The sequence below is a fragment of the Microplitis mediator genome, chromosome 4, assembly GCF_029852145.1.
Source record: "Microplitis mediator isolate UGA2020A chromosome 4, iyMicMedi2.1, whole genome shotgun sequence".
NCBI lineage: Eukaryota > Metazoa > Arthropoda > Insecta > Hymenoptera > Braconidae > Microplitis > Microplitis mediator.
The window spans coordinates 6,317,260-6,334,126 of record NC_079972.1 but is presented as its reverse complement, the minus strand read 5'-3'; the positions used below and the strand labels follow the sequence as shown (position 1 = coordinate 6,334,126).

Below are 16,867 nucleotides of genomic sequence, written 5' to 3'. Positions count from 1 at the left end.
TTTGAACGCTTAATTTAATCACTAAAACACAAGACACCATTTTTATAGAGCAGTTAATTTCCTACAAAAATTAATATTGCGTATTTTATGATAGTCGAGTTATTGTCGAGTTAGAAAATTCATAAACAAAAATGAAATTTGTCTTAAAATAATCAAACTTAATTTTTCAATATCATTCAAATGGTGAGGTTTACGAAAAAAATATAAGATACCTTTTTTATAGAGCATTAAATTTCCTACAAAATTCTTCAAGAAAATTTTTCTGTACAATCAATTAATGATCAGGTATGAATTTTTTTTTCTATTGGACTGAGAAGAAAATAAAAAACTGCGATGAGCACCATCTTCCTATTATAATTAAGAGCTCATATTTGGTGAGAATTTTTTTAAGGTGTCTAGCAACCCATTTTTCCGTGTCACTTGTAAAAAAAAAAATAGTTGATTCTTTTGACCCACCCTAATGCACATCTCATTAAAACTATCGAAAACATAACTCATCACGAATAAATTAAATCTATTCAATAAATCAAAAAATCTTGCGAAATTTAAATAAGTAAAGAAAGATAGGAAATTACACAATTTTCAAGGAAATCATCATTAAAGTTACTACTATATAAATAACAGTATCTTTATTCATTTCTATAATTAAAATGATTATTTTTTAACTGAGGTTTCTATACGTTACAAATACTAATACTTTTTTGTATTGAGTCAGTGAAAGTTTTTATTTTATTTTATTTTGTTTATTTATCGTTTTTCATTTTATTTTTTTTTTTAATTATCGCATCAAAAAAAAAAGAGTAACTTACTCGGCTTGTTATTTAAATAATTATTGTACACGTTAATTCTGTAATCAATATTAGTTCCATAAAATCTCAAATTTACACATCTATTTATACCTGACTATAATTCATGTCAAATCCCATGCATTGATAAAGACTCATAATTATCAACTGTTTGAGGTCATCAGACGTAATTTATTATCTGCCTGGTTTACCTCATCAATTTAGGTGGAAATTTCCGGAGAAAAATAAATAATAATATTTACAATATATATATTCTTCACTTACATTTATTTATGGATTACAATAAAAATAAAGTAAAAAGAAAACCAACAAGATGAAAAATAATAATAATAAAAGATAAATACAGGAAAAAGTTAAGAGAGGGATACTAAGTGTTTTAACTTCCTGCTAAGAAAATTGCAAATTTTCAAAAATTCGTGAAGTTATTGTTTTCACTCCGATTTTCAAAAATCGAGTTTTCATCAGATCTCGACGTTTTAAAGTCCTAGGAAGCTATTCTGACTATTTTTAGGAGGATGCCCGAGTGTATGAATGTACGTACGTATGTAAATATTCTATAACTTATGAACGGGTGAATCGGTCTTTGAGGTAGCATTCGACGCGGCTTATTAATTCCGAGGTGCTGTGAAAAATTGAGCTTTATCGGTACAGTCTGTTTATTTATTTCATATGCCAAGGCAACAGCCGAACGGCAAATTTTTACAAAAAACAATAATACAATCACATAATTTTATTAAAAATATAAAAATACATTGTAAAAAACAGTTTAAACATTAATTTAGCAATACAATAGCAATAGAATAAACAAGCCTAGTAACTAACTATTTAGCTCAAGATCTAGGAAATAATTAAACGCTTTAGTTTCAAATATCTCAACGGAAAGTGAATTTACGAGATCAATCAGTAACTCTTGCCATAGACGAATATCTGATACGACGAATGATTGCTCGTAGGAGGTAGTGGCAAAATTTTGAATTTTAAAAGAAATATTATTATTCTTTACTGCTAAGCCAGCTTAGATTACGACGATGGTGCGTGATATGCTCATCTCGCTTTAGATTGAAAATAAATTTGACTGCATTATTGACAATCCGCTGTAATTTACTATCAAGCCCCTTTGATGAGTCTAAGAAAACAATAGAGCAGTAATCAATAATTGGCAAGATAGTAGCAGTGACCAATAATTTTTGGCAAGACTGTGAAAGAACATTTTTCTTGTATTTAAGACTGTTTAGCGTAGCATAAATTTTCCGAGAGAGCTGTGAAACATGAGCATCCCACAAAAGATCATTTGACAATCGAATACCTAAATACTTGGTAGTATTTACATATGGGATAATATTTCCATCTATCTATAATAATTTGTGGTAGCTGACAATCTTCAAGTAATTTAAGTTCACGTCTACTGTCCAATATCATAACTTTTGTTTTCTGAAAATTTATCAGCAGATTATTTTCTCTAGCCCAATCAGCTACAGCCTATACATCGATAGTAATCTGAGCAGCCGCCTCATTTAGCCAAATAACTTAAAGTGCACGGAGAGAAAAATATCGCCAGAATGGCTATCCAATGTATCCTCAAATGACGTGTCGTCAGAATAACGATTCGTATACCTAATTTAGAAATACTCTCATATTAATTTAATAATCTATAGTATCGTTAAAATAAAGATACGTATTTGGGTTAGGTTAAGTATTCGTTTATTTAATTTAACAATACGACGAATAGCCTTTGTAACGATATGTAGTTTCGTTGATATAGGTATCTGTATCGCCAGCGTAAGGATCCGTATAGCTAAATTGGCTATGCGTATCATCGTTCTTGGTTGCCGGATGCCTAAATACAGAGTTTGCGCAATAGTCATGTCAGCGATTCATAAAATGCCTAAAATAAGGATACGGATCGTCATTTTGACGATCCACTGTGAGGATACTCTGTATAGCTGAATTGGCTATACGGCGTATCGTTAAGTAAGATGACTATACAGCGTATAGCCAGAATAGCGATACGTATACTTAATCTGGCGATATTTTTCTCTCCGTGTGGAGATAGGCCCATTCATCATCCGCAAAAAGTCCATACTTGCAGTATCTTAGCCTCTTTGCTACTCCATTTATTGTAATCAGGAATAGAATCGGACCTAAAAGAGAGCCCTGAGAGACTCCTGAAGTAGCACTGACTGGTATTGACGGAATATTTGAGGAATTTATAACAGATTGAGATCTCCCAGTGAGATATGATTGGAACCAAAGGATAGTTTCAATGGAGTAACCCAATTCGTATAATGTAACAAATAATATTTTTTGGTCGATGTGATCAAAAGCCTTCGTATAGTCACACCTCAATCGCTCATTTTATTTTTAATCATTACTTTTGTTTAATTTTTTTTTTTTTTATTAAAATTTTTTCTAAATATTCCGCATTTTTGTTATAGATGTCGCTCTTTTTTTTTAATCCTACTGTTTTACGCTAATGCTGCTGCCAGTAAGTTGATGGGAAGAAAAAGAGAAAAAAAAAAATTTACTTTTGTAATAATAACAAAGTAAAAATAAAAATGGCAGCTAAATTTTTCGTGAAAAATCAGTTTTACGATTTCAATAATTGCAATTAAACTAAAAGGATTTAGACAGTAATTTTCAATAGGGTTCTTGTAATCAAAAATACAAAATAAAATGATACTAAAAAAAAAGTTAGGCCGATCAATTGTGTCTATCGAGTTATTTGGTTTACTAAGTTTCATACACGACAATTGACAACTCGTGTCACTAGGATTCAAATAATTTATATTTAATTAATAGAATAATTAATCGACTTAATATTAGGTCGAAATTAGTCTTTACTAAATTGTCTTTGTGTTGGTATAAAATTTGACCCATTTTAGTGTAATCGAAAAAGTCTAGAGATAATTTAATGTGAGTGAATGAGTCAAAAAATTTAGAGCGATCATAAAGCACCTTCAGCGCTTTCGCGCCTGAGGTGTGCAATAACTTTCGATTCTCATACGTATGCGGTGGTGGAGCGCTCTGAGTTCCAGGGACTGGACTCTGTTCGCGAAAGGTCGGCGGTTCGAGCCTGTGAATCGGCTGAAATTTTTCTGATGATTTTTCATAGAAAAATACGAACGACTACTTATTATACCGACTAAATCAGTTATTCATAACATGGACAAGGATGCCATCAATTAGATGTACGACGATGAGAAAACAGACAATGGGAGAAGGGAGAGGGGGGGGGGGTGAAATCAGAAACCCGAATAGAACCTTGTACTACGAGAGTAACGGTAAAAGCCGGAAAAAAATAATTCACAATAAACAAATATTAAATAAAACCAAAAAAAATAAATTTTTATTATTTGAAATAATAAAAATGAGGGTTTAGAACAAAAATTATTACTATGGTTGCATAAGATAAAACAAGGAGCGACTATGAAATTATATATATCAACTTGGAGATTTTTATTGTTTGAAACTTTAAAATTTATTCTCTAAGTTTTTATTTTTACTATAGTCAGTCTAAAAAATATCATCCTGCCAATGAAACTATACAATTCGAAATAATAATTTTTACTATTGGAAATTTTAAAAGCTATATGTTTACCCCGTACTTTTTTTCTTTAAGCATAAGTATATTTTAACAGAACACTCATATATTTTAACCTTATACTTTATAATATACAACAAAATCACACCCGGGCGCTGCAGTAATATTTGAAACAATAAAAAGTATTGATAATTCGAGTAAATTTTAACATTTTTTTTTTTTCCGTGTACACAAAATAGGTTTAGTCGAAGTTCTCTTCTCAATATATATCTTTTTTTGACGCTTCGTAAACTGTCTGGGCGTAGTTATCTGCATGAACTAACTTAGATGCACTCCAATAATCATGTAGGATAATACCTTTAACGGATTTTTGTTGGCTTACTTATTTATTTCTTTTTTTCTTGTAAGATAAAAGATTATTATTAAACCGAATAATAATTTTTAAAAATGTATAATTTTACTAGGCTCTGTAATAAACCGTAAAATAAGTAACAAACAAAGCTTAGTTTTTTTCTTATAAATAAAATAATTTAAAAAATGTCAGGTGTTATAAGTAAAAATGTGTGAGGTAGCCACATGTAATATAAGTTTGTGTCATTACAGTTGCCTATATCGTGTAGTGGGCGTTGTAAGTGTGTATTTTAAGATACACTCATGTGATGTCTTCTCCCAAGTTGATTTGAACAAGAACAATTTATACGGAGGCCGTGTATCACTCATAGTAGCATAGCTTTGGTTGGTCAGTGACTGTGTATACCGATTAACAGCATTCACTGCCGCCACCTGACGGTAGTAAGAAACGAGTCTCCGTGAGTTGTCAAGACAATAATCCTTTACATTGAATAAACTCAAGTATTTGATTCATTATTTAATTTAACATGCTGTTACATAAGTTAAAAGTATGTTATTAATACATGCATAAATAAAATTTTTTGTGACGAAATTATACAAAAAAAAAAGTGAGAGAAAGAGAGAGGAAGGAAGACTGACAAGTGTCAAAGAAATATGTGAAACAAAAAAAAAATAAATATAAAGTATCAGCAGACGCTTTAAACCATCGTGTATTTTATGTTAACTGCGTTGTTACTATGAAACTTAATGATTGCATAACTGCATGTCAAACGGAAGCGGAAGAAATACGCTGAATAAAAGCAATGGCACTAATCAGATTGCAATTCAACTCATCGTTAACATGGAATTTTTTTTTTTAAGTGTGTGACAACAATGTTTAATTATTTGTTTTATATTAATTTATTAATTTCCAATGTATTTGTGTCTGTTTTATTTAACTCAAGATCTAGAAAATTTCTCATCTAAGACAATGTTTTTTGAAACTCATTAAACCTCTGTACTTCAACTCTATAAATTTACAGTGTAAATCAAGAGTCTATTGTATGTATATGTATCAGTCTAATTGTGATCAGCTTTAAAAACATACTGATAACAGAATAATAATCTCTCTGTAAATATTACAGCAATATCGAGCTATTAAAGTTATATATTTTCGATCGTTTGCTCGACAACGATGTTTCAAACTTTCATTTTTATCCAAAAGGAAGCGTGGGCGCTCGAGCGAGTTTTGAGAAGCGATTGTACACGAGCTAGAGGTTAGAGACTTTCTAAGCGCTACATAACGTACCAGTAAAGCCGCGTGTGTCTGTCTTGTAACCACGAGAGATACTTTGTTATCCTTTGAAAAACTTTTAAATTATAAACTTACATTTAACATCTATCCTCTATAATAAAATTTGTAAATATAATTGATTTAAATTTCACAAAAAAAAAATAAATAAATAAAAAATTTAGTGCTTATCAGACAAATTTGCAGTAAAAGTGTAATATCAAACCGGATTACATGTTAAAAGTTAGCATTTAAACAGTGAATGTTTGAATCAGTGCTTAAATCGAGCTTAAAATTATATTTTATTACGACATTGCTTTGGTTTATATTTTTTTTTTTATTTAATTGTATAATTTTTTTTTTTTTTTTTTTTTAAATTGAATTATGTCTATGAGTCATATTAAATTTTCCTCCTTTACAATATCGTATATAATATTATATCGCATCGGTAGATCAGTTTCCACGCACTCAAAGACGGCTTTCGTGAATCCTCGATCATGACTCACGCATAGTTCCACTCGTTCTTGTTTCACTCGGTCCACTGGCTTTCCTCCTCTTCCGTCCGCCTCTTTACCGCACTACCTTCAATTCTGTCTGTGTCGGTTTAAGTAGTAGACTTCGAACCTGCGATCGAGTACGAAGTAAAGGATAAATCGACCATATTAAGAAGAAAAGAGAACAACAGTAAAAAAAAAAAATAAATAAAATAAAAGGAACAAGTTGGATAAAATAAAAAAAAAAATATAAATGAAGGAGTGGCATTGGAGTAACGTTGCATGGTCAACGCGTTGTTCAACTTGTGAACGAAGATACTTCTTATGCTAGTTTTAATCCTAAAATGATAATGATACTTCAAGTTACAACGGCTATAACACTAAGCACAAAATATAGCTATCAAAAGTCGCTTATCAGCAGCTGGCTGATAACAAAATTGTTACGACGGGGCTTGACTATCGTATTGAGAGAAGAAATCAACCAGTTATTTCTTTGCGGGCGTTACGTTGTCTTAACATTTTAAAAAACAATTTTTTCGTAATATATACGTTTACTGATGTATTTTATGTAAAAAAAAGAAGTCATAGGTTGTTATAAAAATTTATTTTTATATTTATATTCATTTTTATTAACTTTTTAAAAAACAAGTATTTTTTTTTTTTTTTTTTAATTACACACACTCAAGTCTTGAAGTAATCAAATCAATTTGTGACAATACTGCCAAGGCTTTTGATTGATGAGATAAGACATCAAGACAAGGCCAGACATCTTACACGACACATCTAATTTTTTTTCAATTTTAAAAATCATAATTTTTTTTTATACAGAAATAAAAACTGGTGTTTTTTTTTTTTTTTTTTTTTTGTAATACAATACTTGTTGCTTATTGTACGGCTTGCTTATTTGGTGTCTCCTGGTTTATTTGTTAATGGTAAATATAAAAAAAAGGTCATGTGCATTGTTGAAAACGATAACTGCTTGCTAATGAGACTTTACAACGTACTCAGGACATATTTTTTATTTTCTTCATTTTAACAGAACACGAAAAACTTGTTGGTATGATTATCAACGTGAAAAATTTGATTTAAAAAATTGTAAAGTTGATAATTTGAAGTGAACTTGATAAGAAGTTAAAGACTTAACGCCATGGCTGATCGAGGTAGTCGTGTTGTTGAACTACGTAGTGTCGAACGTAATGTTCAACCATCTCAAGGTTTAGTTGGATCAAGAAAAAATTTTTTGATAGTTGGATCTCAAAAAAATAATGAGTTTGAACAGGATGATGTAAAAAATACCGAATCATCAACATTTGATAATCTCAAGCAGTGGGAATTAATTGAAGGTGATCGAGGTCTTAGAGTTGTTGAAAAACGACCAACTTTAGAATGTCCATTACCACAGAGTTTTGACAAATATTCTATACCTTCTTCGCCATCAGTTTCTCAAAAATTTCCAACAGATATTGAAGTTGAAAGAAGCTTTTGGAACGAAGATATCGTACAAAAATTTAAAGCTTTTGAACGATCTAGTATTATTAAAACTGTATCACCTCCAATCAAACCAATGAACAATAAAAGTAATAATGGTGAAACTAATTGTGAGAATCCAATTAAATTGGATACTATTTTAAAAACTGAAAATTCACCTGCGAATCATAGTATAGACATGTTGGATCAGCTGGAACGGCAGGTTAAAGCTATTGAAATGGGGACTATTGCTGCTCGTACTAAATTACGTGACAGTACAGATTTGCAGCCTCAAATTCAACTGCGTTATCGTGAACATGAAGATTTATTAAACAATGTTACTGATGATGAAATCGATGGGTAAATTAATTATTATTTTAATCATCATTAAAAATTATTATAGATTTATAATTATAAAAATATAAAAATTAAAGTATTAAAATAATTGGATATACTAAAATAAAGGGCATCGCCACTACAACGAGGTGAGGCTATGCGAAATTCTACTGGGAATGCAGCAATCAAAAGACCAGCAGTTAAGTTATCAAGAACAGCATCAGATACTAGACGTGGTCAGGAAACAGAAATGCCTTTGAAAGTTCAATCAAGAGCCCAGCAGTTAGCAAGGGTAGTAAGACCTGTAGTAGTTAAAAAAAGTGATTCTCGTCACCGTCCTGAAGTTAGTGGAACCCTCAAACCTCTCACCGACATCATGCAGAAAACTATTCAAGTTCATCAGAAGGTATTAATGGTTAATGCTCTTCATTTATTTTATGATTTTTTAATTTATTAAAGAACTTGTATATTTACAATACTCAATATAATGTATTTTAATTCATATATATGTGATGATGTAGGGGTTGCTAGTAGAATTTGTCAATCAGCTGACCTTTCTCAAAGTTTATTCTCAGCAAGCTCCTTAATCTAGCCGTATCACATATGGGACTATTAAACTAATAGTTTCGTCACTATCAAAAGAAAGTCGATAACGCGCATGCGTTGATAAGCAGGCGAGCGGATAGCGACAAGGGTGACTGGCTCGCGCACTTTGCCATGTTGGCGGGAGTGGCGTCATGTATTGATTCTCCCTTTCATCCCTTAGTTCATGAGACAGTCGTGATTCGAAACTGTTGGTTCTCTATATGATAAAATAAAAATGATTCTATTTTTCTTCTAATAATGAACAAAAGATATTTAAAAAATGATAATTTAATTTTAATTAGATAAAAGAGAACCATACATGTTTTTAATTTAGTTATTTAAATTAAGTTAATTATGTGACATGAAATATTTAAAAATATTAGATTAAATATTTTTATTGATAACAGTTAAACATATAAATAATAATTGTGATAGTTTACAAATGTTAATAATATTTTCGAGTTGGAGTTCGAGACATTATCTTGTGGCTGGTTAAAAAATTATGACGCTTAAAGAACAAAAAAAGGTATCGCGACCGAATAAAAAGCGTGTAGTGAAGGTGCTCTTTTGGGATCGTAATAGAACTTCATTTAATTTCATTTATCCCATTATCAAGCGATATCGTAGATTAAATTAAATAATTTGCCGATAAACAATTATCACCCATATTGTTTTATTTTCTTTTCGTATAGTATTTAAATCATTTTTATGTCTTAAATTTATTATCTAATATTGAGGAAAATACCACTATCATTTTATAATCTGTTTTTACAATATTGAAGAATGATTTGGGGACATATTACACAAGTCATTCGTCTTACTTTTTTAAAAACTTTCTTATGACAATACTATTTACTTTTTTCTGTTTATTGATACGAAAAAGATAAAAGGAAAATTAAAAATATATTAATTACTAGATATAAAGTTTAAAACTGGCGGTTTCCAAGGTTGCTACTGTGACCGCTTGTAAAATGGTCACCCGTGGTTTACTGAGGGTAATAACATTAAATAATTATAATGTCTACTCTTAATAATTTGAGTGAAGAGTTTATTTATATCCTTCATGTAATAATTTTAATGTATAATCCAATATATTAAAATTAAGTGAACCACACAAAGTTACGCTCAAGTTTAATATCATATATATACATAAATTCTATAAATATTATTGGTTTATTATTTGGTATGTTTAATAACCTCGATGATACAGATTGTCGCCGTTTTATTTAAATTAATTGATATCTTGCTGCTCTAAATAAAGTTCAATTAATTTTACAGCTCAAGTTACCATTTCTTAATACATTAAAGAATATTTTATTTCACTTGACATACATCAAGATATTTTTATTTTGATACTTTTGATAAAATATGTGTACGTCTGTTGATTTAATAAAAAAATTTATGAAACGTAAATAAAAGTTGTGGATCATAATTGCTTTTTTTTTTTTTTAATTAATAAATTTCTTCTTATATTTAAATCCAAATGATGTGTCTACTATTAATATGATAAATAAAAGAGTAAAATATATTATAAAATAAGAATTATTAATTGTACAGTTATTTAATATTATTTAAATTATGTTTTATTAGACTGGAGATGGCGTGGGAGTATCGAGCAGTGGAGGTCGACTTTCCTCAAGGAGTCGAACCTCCGAAGAACCACACATTGGCAAGTACAAATTACTAAAAACAATCGGTAAAGGTAATTTTGCCAAAGTAAAACTTGCTAAACATATACCAACTGGAAAAGAAGTGGCTATTAAGATAATCGATAAAACTCAATTGAACCCAGGCAGTCTTCAAAAGGTTATAATTTTTAACAATAATAATTTTTATAACTTTAATAATTCAATAATTTTAAATATACTTTTAAAATAAATTTTTAGCTCTTTCGTGAAGTAAGGATAATGAAGATGCTTGATCATCCAAATATAGTAAAGTTGTTTCAAGTTATTGAAACAGAAAAAACATTATACTTAGTAATGGAATATGCAAGTGGTGGTGAAGTATTTGATTACTTGGTATTACATGGAAGAATGAAAGAAAAAGAAGCTAGAGCCAAGTTTAGGCAGATAGTATCTGCTGTGCAGTACTGTCACCAGAAGAAAATAATTCATAGAGATTTAAAAGCTGAAAATCTTTTATTAGACAGTGAAATGAATATTAAAATAGCTGATTTTGGATTCAGTAATGAATTTACACCAGGTAATAAATTGGATACATTTTGTGGTTCACCACCTTATGCAGCACCTGAATTATTTCAAGGTAAATATAAATTTTTTAAAAATAATTGTTATTTTAATAATAGTAATAGCAATATATAATTATTTATTTGAATTATAGGAAAAAAATATGATGGTCCTGAAGTGGATGTATGGTCATTAGGAGTTATTCTCTATACATTAGTATCTGGCTCACTGCCATTCGATGGTTCAACCTTACGAGAGTTAAGAGAAAGAGTATTAAGAGGGAAATACCGAATTCCTTTTTATATGTCAACTGACTGTGAAAATTTATTAAAAAAATTCTTGGTGCTCAATCCGACGAAACGGGCCTCATTAGAGGTACGTGGTGATAAGGTTCGGGTTTATTTATCTTTCTGATTGAATAAACTTAGTATATTAAATTAATTTAAAATTAAAATCTTGTATATTTATTATAATTATTTTGAATACCAAATCGTATATATTAAATCCAATAGTATGGATAGAATAGTTTATTTATATTTTTTAGAGACTAATTGTTTCTTCAGAAATAGTTTACATCCACTATTTATTTAGAATAACTGGTTCAAACTGTTTGTAATTGTTTTAGTATTTCATTGTAGCTACAGCAATTTTATCTTAGAGTTCAAATCAGTCTCTCTACTTAACGCTTTTGAACGATTTGATATTTAAAATTTTAATATTATTGAAAATTATAGTCGTAAAAAATAATCAAATATCTATATATATACATATATATTTATATTTAATTATTTGTTTATACATTTATTTCATTTTAATAGAATATAATGAAGGATAAATGGATGAATATGGGCTATGAAGATGATGAATTGAAACCGTACTTAGAACCAGAACCCGATTATAAAGACCACAAGAGGATAGGTGAGTCTGCCAGTATGTACATAACACTTCCTACCTATTTAATTTGCAAATTGTGTAACTCATTTTTTAGTGATTTATTTGCACAATCACGTGTTTGTTGTTGTCATTATTATAATTATTTTAATGTTTTAGTTTATTTTTAATTTATTCATTGGGAAAATAAAAATTTATCATTAGGTATTAATATAACTTAAATAAATAAATATTATTAGTTTATTATTACAATATTGTGATATATAATTTATGTTGCACGTTAATATTGGTAGAATTGTATAAATACTGCTGGGTTGTAAATTAGTAATGGAATGAATTATTAATGGCTCGTATTCTTGACTTGATGTGACTATGCCTCTTGAAAAATTTCATTACAGAAGCCCTTGCTATTATGGGATACTCAAGAACTGAAATTGAAGACTCATTGGGACAAGCTAAATATGATGATGTATTTGCCACTTACCTTTTACTTGGACGTAAAACTACTGATGTAAGTGAAAAAGACTAATAAACAAAAAAAAATATACATATATTAAGGTGCTTCAAAAAAAATTATTAATTCTCTAAGAGGTCGCTATTTTAATTTTGATTTCACACCTGATTAACATGTAAAAAAATTTATTTTTTCATTAAAAGTTTAATTACTCGCAAGCTACTGAATATTTTTTAAATTTATGCATAGATCTTTAAAGCTAATTCCTCAAGCTTTCCAAAACCATATGGCAAGTCAAAATGATCGCCAATTGAAGCTAACAAAAAAAAAAAATCGGTCTATCGGTTGACCCTGCGGGCCAGCCCCAAGACTTCCCGCTGTTTTTGAGCTCCTTGAGCTCGAAAAACTGTTGTGAGTACATTTTCGAGCTCGAAAATAATTTTGTATGCCGTTGTTTTCGAAAAAAACCGTTTTTTACCATATTTTCTCCAACGATATCTCTCAAACGAATTGACCGATTGAGACGGTTGAGGTGGCAATCGACGCATTTTATTGAGTTCTAGAGCTGATTAGATTTTGAAATTGATTTATCTAGTCGTTTTTGAGAAATTTCGAACAAACTAAAGAAAATTATTTTTTTTTAATTCTTTCGTTAACGGTTTCTCTCGAACGAATGAACCGATTTTGATGTTCGAGGTGGCAATCGACGCGTTTTATCGGATTCTAGAGCTGATTGAATTTTGAAAACGTTTGATTTAGTCGTTTCAAAGATATTCGTGAAAAACTGATTTTTAACATTTCTTTCTCCGACAACATCTCTCGAACGAATAAGCCGATTTTTATGATTGAGGTGGCGATCGGCGCATCTTATTGGGTTCTAGAGCTGATTAAATTTTGAAGTACATCGATCGAGTTGTTTCTGAGAAATTGAAAAAAAAATTTGTTTTTTTCGTAATTCTCAATTATCTTCGGGTCTACTAGATCGATATTTTTCAGATAGCTTCAATTGGCGTTTTAATTATGATAATTATGACTCATCATAGGGTTTTGGAAAGCTTGAGAAATCAGCCTACATAAATTTAAAAAATATTTAGTAGCTTACGAGTAATTGAACTTTTAATGACAAAATAAATTTTTACATGTTAATCAGATGTAAAATTAAAATTAAAATAGTGATCTCTCAGAGTTGAGCTAGAGAGCCCATCTTTTGGGAAGATTTTTTTCTCGGCAACCATTAACGTTTCAGGGGGTAAGAGCAAAAAAAAAAAAAAATAAAAAATTTTTTTTTAAGTACCCTAATATATATATAATATATATTATATTAACATAATAATTATATCAAAATTCTATTAATATATTAATTTTATAATCAAATATTTTAGCCTGAGAGTGATGGCTCGCGGTCAGGTAGCTCATTATCACTGCGTAACATTCCGCCACAAGCTAGTTCAGGTGCAGGAGGCGGTAGTGGAGGAAGTACTGGTGGTACAGTTCAAAGCCCTTCGCATAGAGGTGTTCATCGTAGCATTTCTGCAAGTAATGCTAAACCCAGTAGACGTGCATCTGCTGGTGTAGAAACTCTTCGTAAGTTTGATCAACTCATTTAACTAGACAAAAAAGTTTAAATATTACATTCAATTCATTATTATAAATTTTTTCATTAATTAATTTAATATGAAATTAAATTTAAATTCTTTTATTTATAACATAAAAAGAAACATTTTTTAGTATTTTTTATGTACAATTCCTATTAAATTATTTTATTTTTCATGTACAATTTCTATTAAATTGTTGATTATCAGGTGGAGTACCAAGTCCAGGTAATGCAACGAACCATAACCATGCTTCAACTGTCACTGGTGGAACAGTAACTGCTAGTGGTGGTAGTAATTTTAAACGTCAGAACACCGTTGATGCAGCGACTATTAAAGAAAACAGTGCACGTGTTTCATCGACACGAACATCAGCACCTAAAAATAATCCAGGGCAGCTTGATACCAGTGAGTTTATTTATTCTCAACTGATAAAATCTGAGAGATTAACACATTTTTGTTTTAATTTCATTTCATTTTTCATCTTCAACGACATTTACTTTCGCTACGTTGACAAAATTCATATATATATATATATCATTTAATCAGATACAAAAAAACTCATTTTGCAGATATTTTTCAAAATAACTTATTCAAACTCTACCATTCATAATTATAATTCTATTAAATTATTTATTTAGTTTTAGTTTTAAAAATTTTATTTTATAATTTGAAATCTCGTGATTTCAATGGATTTTTAACTTATACTTTTATTCTTTAATGATTTATTTATAATTTTGTTGGCGTACGTTAAGTTTTTTTGTGTTGAAACACATCTAATGAAGCTTGCAGTGACAATGTTTATTCTAGGCGTCGGTACGAGTCCTGGTGGTAAAGGAAGAGTTGGAAAGAGTAATACTATAAATGCAGGGGTAGGTGGTGTACGACCTCTTACCTCCCCTGCTCCAGGCTCCGTTGGTCGACGCAGTACTATCTCTTATGATCAAGCTAAAACGTCCTCTTCATCTACCGAAAGAACTAATGACGTACCTAGGTATAATTCTCAAATTACATTTTTTTTCCAAGAGCTTTATAATCACTATGTATGTATAATAACTATTATAATTTAATATTACATTCACTAATCACTTTTATGCATGATTAATTTGAAAACTAATTGAAGTGATATTTTATTTTCTTACTAGATCTTGTTGATCTAGTAATAGATTAATAAGAAAAAACTCACACTTTAATTTTAAAATACTAATAGATTCCGGAACTTAACAATGATTTGCAATAATTTTTTATTTCTCATCAAGAGGGTAAGAAAGTGTATCTAAATTAATAGCAGAGTGAACGAAACTCAGTGAGATTATTTATTTTTTGCATTATTATAGCATGCTTGCTGCTGCCTGCCAATCATAAATCATATTCACCAAAAATAAATATTCATTCATAATTATTGATCTCATAAAAATTTACAAAACTTTTAAAGCCATTAAACTCATATTAATTAATCTATTCAAACGTATAATTATCGCTACTTATATTTTTTAAATAGCGTTATTTCTTTACTATTTAAATTCGTTTTTTAAGTCAATCATTGAAATCAAAATATTAAAAAAAAAAAACAATATAATAGCAGGCGTTACATTTAAATATTATTTTTGGATATACTTAATTTAACTAATGGATCAGGATCGGGACGTTTGTTGATAAGTTTTTTATACAGCTTAACCGAGGGCCCTAGGCCAACGCGAGGTCATATCAAGTCTGCCAGCATCAGTGCAAGTCACAGATCTACGAGTGGTGTAGCTCCCAGCGATCAATCGCTACTGGATACTCAACCACGGAATGTTCACAACTCCTTACTCACAACGACTGACCCTCTTAGGCAGAGGTACAGGCTCCCCATCGTATTTTTTCAATCGGCATTAATTATTTAATTTTTGAAAGTTTAATATAGATTTTTTTTTCTTTTTTTTTTATCGAGATGATTAAAAATATTATTTATTTATTTTTTCTTATTAATATTAGGCCACTAACTCTCTTGGGGAATCTATACATCGATGTCGAATATTCGCAACTACTCACGAGTTTAGTGGGACTAGTTGATTTTCATATTATTTTATAGATTTTCGTCTGTTTACTCAATTTTCCGTAACTAAATACTCGATCAAATCATATACGTAGGAGCTCTAGGATAGTTTTTGGTCATATTGTCATTTCACATTTGTCATTAGTGCATGATAATTAATCTTTAAATATTTCTTTATTTCATCATTTATTCATATTTTTTTAATTATCTCAAATACTTTCGTTACTAGTGTTTATATACATACATTTCTTAAATATTGATAAATTTTTATTTCACTAAATAATAATAAATTAACTGTAGTCATTAAAGCAAAGTTGCTTGAACTTATTATAAAATCTACTGAGCTTCGGAAATGTTTAATCACATTCATAAATATTGCTTATTGTCAACGTTAAAAATTTTGTATTTTAAATTCAGGTTATTACACTTTCTCTCCACAAACGGTTATATGTATATACTATATATAGGGTAGTTGTCTGGTGAATAAATACTTAATCAGTGAATAAACACATAGTTTTTTTATCTTTTGACATGGAATAAATTCATAAAATTATAATTCAAGTTTTAAAAGTCGTAATCGTCGATGAAACAAAAATTAAGAAATTTCTTTTTTTTTTATGGTGTAATTATAATGAAAATTTCAATTATAAATATTAGAGTTAAAATAATATTTGTTCACTGGTCGTGTTCATTCACTAAATCAGTCATCTTATATATATATATATATATATATATGGCATGACCATGCATTCTCTAAAAATTTTGTGAATATCAATGATTGTAATGTATACTAAATAACAGCTACTTTTTCTTTTTCACTATTATTATTTATTACATTTTAGAAAATTATTTA

The 16,867-nt window shown here is 29.4% G+C and overlaps 1 protein-coding gene across 14 annotated transcripts in view; it reads left to right on the top strand.

Moving 5' to 3' along the window:
* LOC130666504 (serine/threonine-protein kinase MARK2-like) overlaps positions 1 to 16,867 on the top strand; it is an 82,654-nt gene that overhangs the window by 50,432 nt on the left and 15,355 nt on the right. For 7 of the 14 annotated variants that reach the window (XM_057467554.1, XM_057467558.1, XM_057467553.1 and 4 more), the window contains exons 4-14: positions 7,502 to 8,289; positions 8,395 to 8,671; positions 10,441 to 10,656; positions 10,737 to 11,115; positions 11,194 to 11,429; positions 11,858 to 11,969; positions 12,329 to 12,441; positions 13,767 to 13,968; positions 14,187 to 14,384; positions 14,769 to 14,970; positions 15,649 to 15,816. In XM_057467554.1, coding sequence (XP_057323537.1) covers positions 7,610 to 8,289; positions 8,395 to 8,671; positions 10,441 to 10,656; positions 10,737 to 11,115; positions 11,194 to 11,429; positions 11,858 to 11,969; positions 12,329 to 12,441; positions 13,767 to 13,968; positions 14,187 to 14,384; positions 14,769 to 14,970; positions 15,649 to 15,816 — 2,783 coding nt within the window. In that variant the 5' untranslated portion in view covers positions 7,502 to 7,609. Of the gene's footprint in view, positions 1 to 7,501; positions 8,290 to 8,394; positions 8,672 to 10,440; positions 10,657 to 10,736; positions 11,116 to 11,193; positions 11,430 to 11,857; positions 11,970 to 12,328; positions 12,442 to 13,766; positions 13,969 to 14,186; positions 14,385 to 14,768; positions 14,971 to 15,648; positions 15,817 to 16,867 lie in introns of those variants that run through there. The other 7 variants (XM_057467561.1, XM_057467560.1, XM_057467559.1 and 4 more) reach the window with 6 other exon arrangements.